Raw genomic sequence first — 15,268 nt, 5'->3', positions numbered from 1 at the left:
GATCCCAAAGCTCTTTCCAGGGCTGTGTCCTAAAGTAAACCCATCCCTCCGTGCGGACAGCATTTAAGGATGCCAAGTTTCTACTCTCGCCAGAGATTCATCTCCTCCAGGCAGCCCTCTTTGACTAAATGTGGCAGTTTTGATCTATGCAAACATCCTCAAGACGTATGGCTCTGACTTTCTCATTCTTATGTGTCCTTCCAAATACACACCGTTTTGTTTTGTTCTGTTTTTCAAGACAGGGTTTCTGTGTGTCACCCTGGCTATCTGGAAACCCACTTTATAGACTAGCTAGCTGAAAACTCAGAGTTCTGCCTGCCTCTGCCTCCCCTTGGATTGAAGGCATGCGCCACCATGTTTGGCTATGTCCCACTTTTTTTTTTTTAAATTGGAGCTTGCCTATGATGTCTAGTGAGCCAATGGGAACGGCTGACAACCCAACGGTGATCACTTCCAACCTAGGGCTGTGGGAAAGGGAGGAGGGTTGTCTTACCAGACTGGCTTCCTTTAGACCCCAGAGGACTTACCTGAAAGCAGCCAGGTACTCAGGATCCCCCATGGGTGGATCCAAGCCCCCAGCCCAAGCCACATTGACGTTGAAACCCTCGCCACTGCCAGTTCCCACCTGGAAAACAGGATGCAAGGCAGATGTGAAGAGAACAGAGTCCCAAGCTTATCCAACCTCTTCACCTCCAGATAGGGAAGCCGAGGCTCAGAAAGGATAAGCCACTTGCTCAGGATCACACATGACAGGGACAGAGGGACAGGGGAAAGTCAATGGACTGGAAGACGCCGACCCAGCATGCACTAACCTCATCCACGGCCCCACTGCCTGGGAAGAAGTTGCCATCGTCATGGCGATGAAGGGAAATGTAGAGTACACTGGGGTCCTGGTAGAAAGTCTGCTGTGTGCCGTTCCCATGGTGAACATCCTGTACAATCCAGCGGGCAGTGGATAAGAGAATGTCCAGAAGCAGCAAGATGAAGGTAAGGACACAATGGGAGGATTTCAAGGTCAGTAACTATGCTGAGCACTGCGACCCCAGGCTGGTGGGGTTAGGAAACTACAGTTTCTAGGATCACATGACTTGAGTTGCCCCAAGTAATCTACTGTCTGGCAGTGATTCCCCATCTCCACATAGAAAGATTCTTCCTGTCTTATGACAGGGTCTTACTATGTAGGCTTGACTGGCCTGGGACTCACCATGTAGACCATAGTGGCCTGCCTCCCATGTAGACTAGAGTGGCCTAGGACTCACTATCTAGACCAGAGTAGCCTGGGACTCACCATGTAGACCAGGCTAGCCTTAAGCTCACAGAGACCCACCTGCCTCTCACTCCCAAGTACTGGGATTAAAGGTGTGTGCCACCATACCTAGCAAAGACACTCTCTCTACACAGGTGTGTGCACGTGCGTGCATGGTTTTGTGTGTGTATGTGTGTGTGTGATTATCTCTTGTGGACATATTCTCACTGTCTTGCACAGTCGTGAGGCTGTGTACATGGTCAGTGATCAAGGTTAAAGGGACCCAGACCCAGTCTTCTAGGAAGTACTGGGTGCCCTCTGCGCTCGACTCACAAGACCACACATAGGTTCAGATGTGTTAAACTCCCCCCAGTGTTCTCAGTATCTACTTAGAAATGTCCCTCTCACATCTGTCCCCGAAGATGACACCCAGCTTGGTAGTTAGAGGCATACACTCCAGAGTTCCAATCTTGGTCTCCTGTCTCATGAGGGGAGTGACTAGTCACGGTAGTAATCGCTGTAGGTGCTTTCCTCATCTGTGAAATGGGCTATAGCCAGGACTATAAATGGGCTACTGTCAGTGTCTGGGTGAGACTGATGATCACTGGTCTTAGATGTTACTGTTATGGCTACTATGTGGAGGGCAAGTGGCTTGCTCTGCCGGAAAGAAGCCAACAGAAGACAGTAAATGAACTCCCACCCCCCACAGAAGCGTACACTACGCACGCTCGGGGTTCTGCAGGCAGGCCCGGCTCTGAAGACACCAGCAACCAGGACTTACCCAGTCCACAATCAGGATCTTGCTGGCTTTGCCATGTTGCTGTAGCTGTCGGCAGGCGATGGCCACGGAGTTGAAGAAGCAAAAGCCCCTGGAGGGAGGAGAGAGGGTCCTGCCAGCCCGTCCTCATACTTCTCCGCCTACGGGAGGGCTTCAGAGGCCTGCTCCCACCTCACGCCACATAGGTCCACCTCCCTAACGCCTTACTTACATGGCTGTAGAATGATCTGCGTGATGTCCTGGGGGTCGCACCACAGCGAAGCCATTCTGAAAGGGGAGAGGCATTTATCAGTTCAGTAGCGGCTCTCGGTCCACATTTGCCTGAGCCTGCTTCTTATCCCGGCCACTTTCTCCAAGGGTTAAAAGGCAGCGTGTCCCACTGAGATGTGCAGACCTCTCCCTCCACGCTGTTAACTGTGGGTTATAGGCTGCGCTTGAACACAGTACCCGTCCCTGGTAGGTCCGGGCTGTAATCACGTGACACCTATTGACTACTGTGTTAAAACCATGTGCCCGCTCCTGTGCTGAGTACTTCATAGATACTGCATTTGCTTTTCACAGCATCCCTAGAGCACAAAACATCACCATCATCATCATCATCATCCCCAACTGACAGACGAGAAAGCAAAGCTCGGTGAAGTAAACAACCCAGGTCACGTAGCTGCACACGGTAGAGCCGGGTTTGTTTTTTTCAAATCAGGACAACTGCCAAGCGCTGCCAAGCGCTTTTGATACCGAGGGTACAGTGCAAGCCTTGGGCTGTGAGCTCCCAGACAATAGGACTGTGTGCTTCAGGTGAATCATAGCAAGGAAACTATCCTAGAACAAGGAGCGCAGCCCCCAACTTAACAGGCAAGATCCCATCCCTAAACGGGCTGTAGTATTCAAAAATGGCCACCATGCGCCTACAGCCACAAAACAGGTCTTAAAGGATCTCGGATGGCCAGACTGTCCAATACCCTAATGCCCAGCCGCTTGATTATGTAAGTGACATGAACTTGGGGGTCAAGCCTCACCCTGGTTCCAGCCCCGATTTCCTTTTCAAAACCTTGTGGCAATATCCACAAGGAATGTCTAGAGCTTGGGATCTGGACTCACTTCCACCACTCAGGCGCCAACTCATTAGCTTACCAGTCTTTAATCTAAAGCTCCTACCTTTAGCTCTCCGGAAGCTACTTTGAAGGCAAGGTCGGTGACGCTGCCTGCAGCCCAGCGGGCTGCATTAGAGGAATGCAGCTCATTCCAGATGGTGTCAGTATCTACCTGTGGGGGCCAGGGTCAAGACTGCATCATCCTGTGCTTTCCATAGGAGCCAGGGCCCAGTGAGGAGGTACCCACCCCGTGGCCAGGACCCCAGGGGCAGGGAGCTGGGCAGACAAAGCTGCCTCCCCAGTGCCCCACCGCCCAAAGGCAAGGCCTCCTGTGTCTCCCAGTCCCAGGAGGACTTAAGCCCCAGCACCAGCTCGTGTGTGGCCAGCACTCTGCCTCCCCAGTCAGGGGAGGGGGCATGGCGTTACCTGGGCGGGATTGGGGTTTGGGCCGGGAGGGGTTTGTAAGCCCCAGCTGACTCTGCTCAGGCCCTGCGGGACGGTCGGAGCTGGAGGGGCCGTCTGCACCACTGTCTTCCACTCAGGGCCCCTAGCCCAGGCTGGGAGGCCCCCCAAACCCAGTCCCTGGGCCTCAAGGCTAGGGAGGGGCCGGGGGGCATGATGGGGAGGTGGGAAGGGCGAGGCGGACCGAGAGAGGCGAGGAAGGCAGAAAGAGTCGCAAGAGGCTGGAGAGAGAGAGAGAGAGAGAGGACAGGAAGGGAGAGGAGGGAGGAGAAAAAAGAAGCAACAACAGTTGGAAAAACCAGAAAGTGGCAAGAAATGGGGAGTTGTGAACAGGGCACTGGCTGGCTCCCCAACAGCCCCCTTGATAGCTCCCACTTGCCCTCCTGGACTCAGCCTCCACCTCATTGTCACACGCCTTGCCTGGCACCATGACAGGGGGGCCAAGTTAGAGGCAGTGGGAAGACCTCCAGCAGGTGAGGAGCAGGCAAGCAAAGCTGGAGGGCTGGAAAGCTCTGTCCTGGACAGTCCTAAACCTCTAAGTCCATGGGAGGTACCCCACAGTGCCACACAAGGTCTGGAGGTCAAGTAGGCCACACCTAGAATTCCTGAGAGAGGCCCACCCCTGGGCAGGCAGAGCTGCCAACTTTTGGGAGCCAGTGTGGAATGGCCAATGCGTGACCACTGAGGTCTAACAAAGGGGGGGTCTCCAGTCCCAGTGTGACCCTACCTTGAGCCTCACTGAATACTAACAAATACCTTCTAACTGTGAGGCACTGGGCTCTGAACTCATGGGTCATTCATGGGACTGGGACACACCTACCACAAGGAGCTTCCAGCTAGAAGAGTCTAATGGGGAAGGCCCTGCCTTACCCAGTCTGGCAGAACCACAAGTCACAGGTGGCAGAGAGGTGGGAGTGGGCCGAGAGAACCGAACGAAGGCTGAAAGCCCTTGGCAATGCCCACTTGAGAGCTCTACACATACTTACCCCAACCCCGCCACAGGGCAGCATCACAAACGTCCGCTGTGCCAAGAGTCCTGTTGGGGAAAGGCCCAGGTAGATATGGAGGTGGACAGCGGGGGCGGGGAGGACTACGGATGGACGGATGGCGGGAGGTGGGGGAATACAACACTAGGGCAGCAAATTGGCATGGGAATATCCAGGAGGTTGGAGGGGTTCCGCTGGGGCAAGAGCACAGAAGTGGGTGAAGATGGGCGAGCTTGGGGTGACTGGCGCCAGATATCATCTGTCTCCCTCCCCTACCTGTAAGCTTCCCGTTATCCAGTTTGAGGCGGCTGAGTGGGTTGGTGCCGTAGAGGAGCACGTGCCTTTCAGAGTGGACTGACTGCAGCTCCTCTAGGGAAGCCTTTCGGCCTCGGAGACACTGAGGAAGGGCCCACAGAGTTCCTAAGCCTTGCTCACCCATGCCTGTGCCCCCGTCCCCTCTCCCACCCCTGACCACCCACTCTCCCATCGCTGGCCCTAAGGCCTCCCACCCCTTCTTTTGCGTAGCCCCAACTCCTCACCTCACATTGGCTGCGGAGACCCCGTTCCTGCAGCCGGGACCAGATGCTCTGGATGCGGCCGGCGTGCTCGGGATGCTTGCTGTTGTCTCCACAGGAACATTGGTGTTTCAGCATTACCGAGTCATAAACCAGCCCTGCAAGAAGCAAACGCCAGGGCTAGAATGCCAGGGAGACCTCCACCGTGGCTACTGATGGAGACCAGCCCACAGCCAGGGAGCCAGGCAAGCGTGCATCCTCTGCTGCCCTTTCCACGCATGCGCACGTCTGCATCCCCTTTCCAACCCTTCTGTGAAGAGCTAGGTTTCCCTATGCACAGGCCTAAATGCTTCTGATAACCTGAAATCCACACCAGGGCAGTGCCCGCGGCACTGCTGTGCTTGGCCTTCTGGGTATTCTTACTCCTCACAAGGCCCAACGCACCTCCTATGCCTTTGAGAGTTCATGCCCTAAACCCAGAGCGACTTAACACAGGACATCTCTGTAGTAGGTTGGCTTAATGCCGCTTGTGTTCTAATGCTACTTTGTGTCCTCCAAGACTGTTTGCCACAAAGACAGTCCACATGTAAGACACTGAGGGACCCTTCTCCGCCCACCCCCACCCCCCACCCGGCTTAACCCTGATTGGTAAATAAAGATGTCAGCAGCCAATAGCTGGGGAGAAGAGACATAGGTGGGTTGAGTTTTCATGGGCTTGGAGCAAGATCACTAGGCAAGAGGGAGAAAGGAGCCACCACGGAAGAAGAACGTGCAGGAGGGAGATGGAGAGCCGCCATGGGCTAAGGGCCAAGAGAACGCGTCCCAGAGGGCTACCCAATTGAGTTAAGAGCAGCCAAGAGGGAACATAGAAACTAGTTAAGTAGTAACTCAGAGTTATCTGTAGAAAATGGATTCTGACAACACGGAGGGTAGGCAGTTGCCCAGCTATTGTGCTGACTAAGACATATTCAAATATGGTGGCTGTATGTGTGTCTTTCATCTGGGAACATAAATGGTCAAAGGTGGGAAGAAACCCCCGAGCTGGGATTTTAAAATATTCATTACTACACATCTTCCTCTGGATCTCACAAAGCCAGGGGCTTCCAACACAGGAAAAACAATGCCAGGGAAACCTAAAGACTGAAGAGGGAATCTCACAGTCAGTGGCCTCTCGGTCAGTCCCCTAACTGCACATGGAAAACAGCCAGAAAACTATTTCACCTTGTAAGCTCAACGCAAATAGCACGAAAGCTATTTCCATAGAATCAGCATCGTATTAGGTATTAAAAGCAAAACAGACGCGATTTAAATAACGTGGAAAGACATGCATCCGTTAAAGCAGGCACTGTGCTGTTTTGCAGGAAGAACATGAGCATCTGTGGTTTTGGTAGGTTTACAAGATGGTCCCAGAATCAACCCTTTGGGGTACTCAGGAACTGTATTTCAGTCTGTCCCAAGGGAAGTCTCCAGAAGCCGACCTTATACACAGACATTGCTGCTGGAAGGGTCCGTGTCTATGAATCTCATCTCAGCTTTCAATATGCTCACACTGTTTGACCCAGGAATGCTACTCCTTAAGAGTGACCCTGGAGAGGTAATCCCAGACTTAAAGACTTAAAGACCAAGTGTGGTGGTGCACACCTTTGATCCCAGTACTTGTGAGGCAGAGGCTGGTGGATCACAGGCCTGTGAGTTTCAGGCTAGTCAGGACTTCATAATGAGAGTCTATCTCAAAAACAAATGAAGAAAATTTAAACTAAAGCCTGGTGTGTCACGCCTTGGATCCTAGTACTCCGGAGGCAGAGGCAGGCAGAAAGAACTCGAAAGAACTCTTGAGTATGAAGCCAAGCCTGGTCTACAGAGGGAGTTCCAGGACAGCCAGGACTACCTAGAAAAGGCCTGTCTTGTTAAACCAAAACAAAACCCAAAAACCCAACAACAACAACAAACAAAAACAAGAGAAAGAAATTAAACTAAAACTAAAAATCTTTAAATGCCCAACTAGTAAGAATTAAAGTTAACACTGAGCTGTGCATGGTGATTTATACCTGTAATCCTAGCACTTGGGAATCTAAGAGAAAAACAGCTAAAAGTTCAAAGCTAGCTGGGAGGACATCCTGTCTAAAAAAGCTAAACTAAAAAAATAATAATAAAATAAAAAATATGAGAATCTCAGTTTTAAGGATTTTTTTTTTTTGTAATAACATGCTGGTTGATAATCCAGAGTACAGAGCTGGTAGTAGCAGCCTAGAGATAAAACAGCTGCCTGGCATACACAGGATTCTAAGTCCAGTTTCTAGCACTATTTAAAAAAAATTAAATCAATTTTAAAAAATCAAGAAAGCAGGGTGCAAAATATAGCTTCATGCTCATGACGTTAGGCAGGCACGATGGCTACCTAAAACCCAGAATGAAGTAGAGCAGAGTCTAGGGCAATAAGACACTTGGTGATTTTCGTATTCTTATATTTTCCTGTATTTTCCCAATGTTTGAAATACTTCTGAGCTCTTTTTATGAGCACAGCAGTAGTAAGCAATGTTCTTGGCTTTTGTTTCTGAGTTTGCTCTTGTTTTAAAAGGGCCGGTCGCAGTAGGAGACTTAAATTCCTGTCCTGGCCCCGACTGTCCACTTTGTCCTTTATCCAAAAGCTAGTCACTGTCAACTTGGGTTTCCTAAGTCCTGATGAATCTGCAGGCATTAAGGGCACCGTGGAGCTCAAACAAGAAGAAAGGAGTGCTCTGTGACCTCTGGAACTGTCCTGAAAGGCAGTTCATAGACATGGACTCATGCCCGGGTCATCTCCCTCTGCCTCCCTCCCAGTCCCTCTCTGGTCTTACCTGTGGCAGGTGTCTCTGAGCTGTTGAGGACTTGGGTCTGACAGGTGGGCTCTGGGCTCAGCAGGGAGATAGGTGCCGCTGGGGAAGACTGGGTTCTGGACAGGGGCCGGTGTCCAACCTGGGCCAGAGGTATCAGCACAGAGTCCCCAGGGCTTCCCTGAGAGAGCCGCCCGGCTAGATGCTGCTGCTCCCAGAGTGGAACCTGAGGGAAACATGGCCACGGGGTCCAGAGTTTCTCAGACTTGGTCACCTGCTTTTACCCAAGGTATAGACCCTCCAGATAGACCCTTTTTTCTAGAGAAATTCCAGGTATGAGTTCTGGCCATTCAAGTCTTTGACCTCCCTGAAGCCCCATACCCAGGTTGATGTTCTGATTTCACAAGAACTCCTTGGTCTCCGAGCCTACTGGCCAAGGTCACCACTCATAGGAGGGCTATGCTACTAACCACAAGCGACTGCCTGAGACGCTAAATGCATGCAGACGGTCACCACCAAGGGCTACTGCTGGCGGAATCCCGTTTCCCAATTCATAGAGTCCTAGGCCTCTGGCTTTGGAGATAGGGTCTTTGGGGGGGGGGGGAGAGGGGAGGAATCAAGTCACACTGACATGATTAGGAAAAGGTTTGCTGTCTTTGTAAAAGGGACTTTAGAGCAGAGGCTCTAAGCAGATGTTTCTTCCTTAGCCCCCAGAACACATCCCCTCCCCCACTCAACACACACCTCAATTTCACCCTTTCAGCCTACAGAGCTTCAAGGCGACCAATATCTGCCTTTCAAGGCATCTTGTGTATAGTTCCCGCTGCAGTGGTCCTGGCATATGAACATTGCCTTGCTCCCCCATGCTATTTATCTAAAGCCAGGGACAGCTGCTCTCCCACGTCTAGCCCAGCTACCTTTGGATACAAGAGAGCCAGTTGCAGAGACAAGTGTGAAGATGGAGTATGTGTGGCTCTGTGAAAGGCCAAGAATCAGGTACACGGTCTACTTGAGAAAGCAGTTGGCTGAAATATTTGCATGCACATCCACGCACGCATGCGCGTGCGCATCAGCACCTTGGCATGGGTCTTGACTTCCTCTCCCCTTCCCCATCCTACTCCTAGCCCCAAGCCTTCTGACTGAACTTTCTTCAGGGTCCTTAGGCACAGCCATACCTGTTGGTGCTGCTGCAGAGAAACGGGGCCTCTGCCCTCAGGAGGCCCACGGACTGATTCCCTGGGTTCCAGGCCATCATTCGCCAAAGGTCCCACTCCCCCACCATCTGTCTCTAGGTCCTCAGCCGAGGGTATCTGCCGCAGCCGGGGCTTCTCACTGGGCTTGGCGGGCCTCTGGGGAGGGGAGATGGCTGGCTGAGAAGTAGGATAGAGAGGAGGGTGGGTGGCGGGTTGTGGGTTGGACAAGGCTACATTCGTCGTGCAAAGTCTCCGGCAGCCACTTCCCTAGCCTTCCAGGCCTTTCTTCCGCCTAAGTATCCTTCTTTCAGTCCACAAGGGCTCGCCCTTGAACCTCCTCTACCTGGTTACCCTCACCTTGATCAGCTGGACATGAGGTTTGAGCCGATCCTGGCGGGGTTGCAGCGGGCCCAGCAGAGGGGAGGCAGTGGCGCTGGGGGGCAGGGGCTCTGAGCGGGTCCGGTTAAGGGGCCGATGGAGGCCTGACCCAGAGAGCCGCTCGGTGGTCAGTAAGGGCTGGGCAAAGTGGAAGGGCAAGGGTCCGAGCCCAGGCACTGGAAAGAATGAAATGGATGTAAGGAAGGAACCCTGGGAGCCACGGAAGGAGACAGGAGCATCGAGTGGAGGGAAGACTTGGCAAGAAGGTACAGTGAGGGATTGGAAGGTGGGGTTTTCCCAGAGGTTAGCCCTTGTCAGGGTGCACAAATCCTGCCCATTCTGGGAGAAGCAGCAAGCCTCACCAGTCCACAGTGGGGCATGAGAGACTGAAGGATCCAGCAGGAGAATGGGCTGCAGGCGAGAGGGTAAGGTGCCCCCAGCCTCCGGCTCCAGACCGTGGTGCAGGAAGAGGGGAGCATGGGGGTTCCCCAGGACAGGACCCCGAGGGCCCAAAGTTGAATGGGTCCTGCGGTCACCATCAGCCTGAAAGAAAGGTAAAGTCAGGGTTGGAGAGGATTCTGGGAGAGGAAGATGAAGGTGAGGTAACAGGACACAGGCAGGAAAGAGGCCGGAGAAGCATGGAGTGGGGGCAGGCTGCCCCAGCCACTCACCCTGGCAGGGGCAGGCAGCCCCAGTGTGATTGCGGGCAGCAAGGACACTGTCGGCAAAGCGAACGGGGCCAGAGAAGTCTCCTGCAGCCGCAGCCGCTGGCCCAAGAGCGCCTGCCATGGGGAGCAGGGTGACTGGTCACCAGTCCTGGAACTCTACCCCTGGTATGCCGTCCCCAGAACACCCAAGAGGCCCTGCTAGGGACTGCCCGGACCCTGAAGCCTCAGGTCAGGCCAGGCCACTTGCTGGAAAAAGGCTGACGCTCAGAACTGCCCCCAGGAGAGCCCAGTTCCCCTCAAGGCCTTACCTCTGAGCCCAGGGCAGGGTTAGGGCCATGCTCGCTGTCATTGGGGGAGCTGCACCCTGACGCGGGTGTGCTGCTACTACTGGGGGAGGAATCTGAGGGCAGAGGAAAAAGGGAGGCACGGTCAGAGGTCAGGAATGGACAACCCTGGGCAGGACTCCCAGTCACAGCGCCTTCCATTCTGGATGTATTTCTGCTTTTCCTGGAGGATGAGAAAGCTGCCTGACCACCACTGTGGCCCACGGCACCTCTGAGCAGTTCTCATTTCCCCAGCAAATGTCAAACCAGGGTTAGGTATTAGCCTCGCTCGCCCTCCCGCAGGCAGGTGTGTGAGATGCAAAGTCAGCAGTCCCACGTGGGAGGAACCACGTGGCCCAAAGGGACCACACCTTGGATGGCCACTCTGGGGCCCCTCAATCGGCTCTTACCTCCAAGAGTCTCAGCAGGCCTCCTCCGAAGGCTGGGCGGGGCACTCTCCTTCCTGAGCAGGGGATTCTTGCGCCTCTCCAGGGATTTCTTGGGTTTGTAGCGCAGCTTCAGGTTGGGCTCAGACACTGGAAAGGGACTAGTGTCACTCCGTTGTCGATAGGCCAGCCACCCTTCTCTTCTCTACCTTTTTCTTCTCTCTCTCTCTCTCTCTCTCTCTCTCTCTCTCTCTCTCTCTTCCTTTTTTTTTTTTTTTTTTTTTTGAGACAGGGTCTACAAGACCAGAATGGCCTCTAACTCACAGAGATCCACTTGCCTCTGCCTACTGAGTGCTGCACTATCATACTAGGCCTCTTTCGTGCCATTTAACTTCCCTCCTCTATGGGTTAAAGAGATTAAAGGCAAAGTCAGGGTGTGTGTGTGTGTGTGTGTGTGTGTGTGTGTGTGTGTGTGTGTGATAAGCAGTGTGCTGTCCCAACCCACCTCAACCCCATACTCCTGACCTAAATCTGAGGCCCTTTATTTAATCTGAGCCCCTCAAAGGCCTCTGTCTGCCCAGCTCACCTGTTTTCCGCAGGGGAAAGTGTTCCGGGGGTTCAGTAGGCAGGCTGGGAACAGGAGGCAGGAAGCTACTAAGCACGGAGCGGGCAGCACCCTCTGTGTCCAAAGGCTCAAGAGTTCTGCGGGGTGAGTGTCAAGGCTACTTCAGAAGGCCAGGATGCCCCAAGGCCCCCGCAATCTCACTCTGCACAGATGCTTTCCTGAGCTTGCCTGCCAGGAAGGCAGCCACCAACAGAGCTGAGCAGTGTGGAGCAAGCGACAGGAGTCATCCATCTCCAGGTGGCAGTAGTGGGTCACCCATGCTACTGCAGATGTTCTGCTTCAGGTATAAATCCCAAGCCTTGGAGCTTAGGGCTCCCTGGAGACTCAGCGTCTCCTGTGCCTTTCTAGGAACCAGAATTCTGTGCGTGTGAAGGGCCTCAGGTAAGATGTAGGGAGAAAACTGAAGGGGAGAGGAGGGCAGGTAGGGGTTGAAGGGAATGGGGGATTATGTTTAGGCGCAGAGTAAGAAACAGGTGATGGATATGGGGGAGAAGAGGGCCATATGCACACCCACAGGTGCATTCCCACAGGTGCACACCCACAGGTGCATTCCCACAGGTGCACACTCACAGGTGCACACCCACAGGTGCACACTCGCAGGTGAGTATGTAGAGAACAGGGATCACAGAAAGGACCTGAGAGCCAGCACGAGCTACCTGTAGGGGATACTGGGGCTGCTGGGATGGACTGTTCTCTCAAGGGCTGCCTGCTGTTTCTTCAAGATCACTTCAGCCAGCTTCTGCTTGACCACACTGCTGGCTACGGCACCTGTAGAGGCAGAGAAATGGGAAGGCTGGCAACAGGTGGATAGGAAGCCCCTTGGGTACATTCTCTGAAAACTACCAAGGCCCCATTTTCAGTACATGATGTCTCAGGGACTCCTCAGGCAAGAGAGCTAGCTAAGCCCTTCCTGTGAAGCCTCTAGACACTCCCACACCTGTCTCTGCTCAGAGGCAGAGCCAACAGAGGGCGTCCAAATAAACGGTGCCCTTCCCACTCACCCCTCCTAGACACCCAGGCTGAGAGAAGGCGAGATGAGCCCGACCCTTACTTCGCTTGCTCTTGTCTTTATTGAGGAGCTGTCGGAGTTCTTGCTCCTGCCGTCCCCCCTGCAGCTCCGGCACTGGTGGGTCCATTGAGAGCTGTGAACAGAGCTGATGGCTCAGGGGGGACAGGGGTAAAGGACAGGGCTGAAGTCTAGGGTGGCCGGGGGCGTGTGGACGGAGTTCTGTCTTTACCCTCATGGGCTCAGCTGAGCGCTGTTGCTGTTGCAAGCCTGCCAGGAAGAGATGGCGGTGCAGGCGCTGGGGGTGCTGCAGGGTCAGCAGCGCAGGCTCTGGCGGGGGCTCCACTGAGCGGCCCACTCGCAGATCCATGGGCTGGGGCTGAGAGCCTGGTGTGTCTGGCCGGAGGGCAGGGCACCCTAGGGACACACAACAGAGTCAGGTGGAAGGCTAGTCTGCAGGAACTTGGTCACAGGCTACTGAATCCTCTGGGGTTGATTCAACATCAGTCAAAATACCCTCAGGGAGCCTCTTCCTCACTTAGGCCAGTTGGTGAGCTACAGGTAGGAATTGGATTCCGTTCTACCTGTGAGGAAGGAGGTCTACAGGCTACCAGCCACGCTCCCTTCTGCTTGCTGATGGCTAGAACCGAACCATCTGACTGGAAGCATGGTGTCTTCCTCCAGAATGCTTGTCCACTGGCTTGGGGCTAAGGTTACAAGATTTAATGAGATGGTGACGCACTACTAGGCTCTATACCCGCCTTGCCTTTGTCCTTTTAGGAATGTGGTCAGCCTGGCTTAGGGCGGGAGCGATCGGACAGGTAAACAGGCCCACTCTGCTCAGCCCCCTAGTTCATGGGCCCCACACACCCTCAGCTATCACTCTCCCGTTCCGATTCTCTGGATCATTCTGGTCCTGGGATCCAGACATAGGACCCAGAGCTCACACTTAGCCCTGGCTCGCCACCTAGGGCCTACTGAACCCTCTTCTCAGGGAGCCTCCTCAGCTCACCAGACCCATGAGCTTGTGGTACAGGCTCCTGCTGTCTACTCCAGCCAGCTGTGGGCCTGGTCTGGCAAGGACAACAGGCTCAGCTGCCTCTTCTCCAGTGTCCTGTGCACCCACGCCAGGAGCACCTTGCCAAGGCCGTGGGTGCAGGAGCTATTTATAGCTCACCAGCAGACCAGGGGCTGTGCCAGCATAGCCAGCTGGCCAGGCTGAGCAGCCAGGGATGCTGAGATGCTGAGAGGTGGGGCTGCTTCAGGGTAGGGGGTGAAGGGAAAGGATGAGAATACAAGAGAGGGGGAAACTCCCCACAGAGGCCTTCTTCAGGCATTCCCCTCACAGAGCACCACAGCTATTCACGGGGGTCTGGCGCGAGATGGAATGGTAAGATCCCCAGCAAACCACCAATGAGAAAGTCCAGAAATGGAGCCTGCAGCCTGACGCAACCATACAAGTCATAACCTTAACAGTTGCAGTGTGTGCGTGCAACAAAATCCCACTCAGTTCCTAGTCTACCTGCCTTGGATACTAATGATTGTATCTGCTATCCCAGACAAGGCAAGTGAGGTCCCAGGATGAGGGCCTGGAGCCGCCCAGCAAGGGGCAGAGAGAGGACGGTGTCCAGACCTGTTCAGACCAATGCTCCACTTCCCCACCAACGCTCAGGAAATCACTTCCTTTGGAAGGAGCTCCTACTCAGAAAGAGCTTGTGGGACGTTGTCATGAAGGGGTGTCATATGAGAGAAGTGTCCAGTGAGGCCTTCTGTGGCCCTCCAGTTACTAAGCACTCTGAGAGGGCGACTGTACATCCAGAAGCCACCCACACTAAACAATGCCTGGATTTGCTGTCCTCAGCCCTGTTCATGTAGCTACCCAAGAAATCTCTGTAGTTGAGTAGGGGCCTCCACTGGTAACATATTCTAGGCCCACGAGAGGCCTTAGCCTTCCCCAGTTCTGATGTACTGGCTTCCTGAGGTCACTCCCTTGATGACACAGGGCTTAGGAGAACTCAAAGTGGTTTTCCTATACCTGAGGCCTGTGGTTTCAGTCTCACCAAGACAGGAGCAGCCACCTACCAGCCGCCACCATCCTACATTCGGCATGACGACCGCCAGAGCTAAGGGATGCTGGGAACAGAGGACTTTCTGGGAGATCTAACATTTAGGGGGCTCCATAGGGTAGCCCCCCGTGGGAAGTTACAGGAATGGAAAAGTTCTCTGGAGAAGCTTCCTTTAGGCATTTCCCCCGTGAACACCGCTCTCAACTTGGTCCGCTCTGCCTGAACAAAGCCACCAACTCGGGCAGTGCCTTTTATCCGATAACAAAGGCAGCACCTTTTTATCCCCCTGGCCTTTGGCTCACAGTGTCTCCTGCCAGTGCTGTGTGCACTCCTGTATTCTGCTTTTCAAACCCCATCTGCTGCTCAGAGCCCAGCTGGACGCAGGCCAGTGTGCAACACCCCTTCCTCCTGGATTCCACGTTGGCTGCTCACGGCATCGTAAGAGTCCAACGGCAGCACCAGGCCTGGTATAAGCTCCAAAGGCTGGCCTCGGGTTTGCCATTGCTCGTCACTCCCAGGACTTAGAATACACCCTGGCTTAAGGCAGACGGGAAACAGAACCAAGGGGAAAATCTCGCTACTTCTCCTCAGTGGCCTAGGACGGAGCTTCACAGGGAGCAAGCAGTAGGATCAACTCAGGTTTCTCTCATTTAACAGAGGCCATGTGTCGCTACCATCCCCCACCACCCCACCACCCCACCACCCTTGCCCCTTCTTCTGTGTGTCCTGTCC

General features: G+C 53.9%; 1 protein-coding gene across 5 annotated transcripts in view; it reads right to left on the bottom strand.

Annotated features, from left to right (window-relative positions):
* Hdac7 (histone deacetylase 7) overlaps positions 1-15,268 on the bottom strand; it is a 38,195-nt gene that overhangs the window by 4,970 nt on the left and 17,957 nt on the right. For 2 of the 5 annotated variants that reach the window (XM_028789378.1, XM_028789381.1), the window contains exons 2-20: positions 12,703-12,887; positions 12,516-12,606; positions 12,121-12,232; positions 11,426-11,541; positions 10,864-10,989; positions 10,439-10,530; positions 10,134-10,244; positions 9,825-10,005; positions 9,442-9,638; positions 9,067-9,261; positions 7,916-8,117; positions 5,103-5,236; positions 4,840-4,960; positions 4,564-4,613; positions 3,180-3,287; positions 2,236-2,291; positions 2,028-2,115; positions 813-932; positions 528-625 (exon numbers count right to left, since the gene is read on the bottom strand). In XM_028789378.1, the coding sequence (XP_028645211.1) occupies positions 528-625; positions 813-932; positions 2,028-2,115; positions 2,236-2,291; positions 3,180-3,287; positions 4,564-4,613; positions 4,840-4,960; positions 5,103-5,236; positions 7,916-8,117; positions 9,067-9,261; positions 9,442-9,638; positions 9,825-10,005; positions 10,134-10,244; positions 10,439-10,530; positions 10,864-10,989; positions 11,426-11,541; positions 12,121-12,232; positions 12,516-12,606; positions 12,703-12,887 (2,383 nt within the window). The remainder of the gene's footprint in view (positions 1-527; positions 626-812; positions 933-2,027; positions 2,116-2,235; positions 2,292-3,179; positions 3,288-4,563; positions 4,614-4,839; positions 4,961-5,102; positions 5,237-7,915; positions 8,118-9,066; positions 9,262-9,441; positions 9,639-9,824; positions 10,006-10,133; positions 10,245-10,438; positions 10,531-10,863; positions 10,990-11,425; positions 11,542-12,120; positions 12,233-12,515; positions 12,607-12,702; positions 12,888-15,268) is intronic. The other 3 variants (XM_028789379.1, XM_028789382.1, XM_028789383.1) reach the window with 3 other exon arrangements.

The sequence above is a fragment of the Grammomys surdaster genome, unplaced genomic scaffold (assembly GCF_004785775.1).
Source record: "Grammomys surdaster isolate TR1022 unplaced genomic scaffold, NIH_TR_1.0 125818, whole genome shotgun sequence".
NCBI lineage: Eukaryota > Metazoa > Chordata > Mammalia > Rodentia > Muridae > Grammomys > Grammomys surdaster.
Note: the sequence above shows the minus strand (reverse complement) of the source record. Positions and strands in the feature narration are given on the sequence as shown.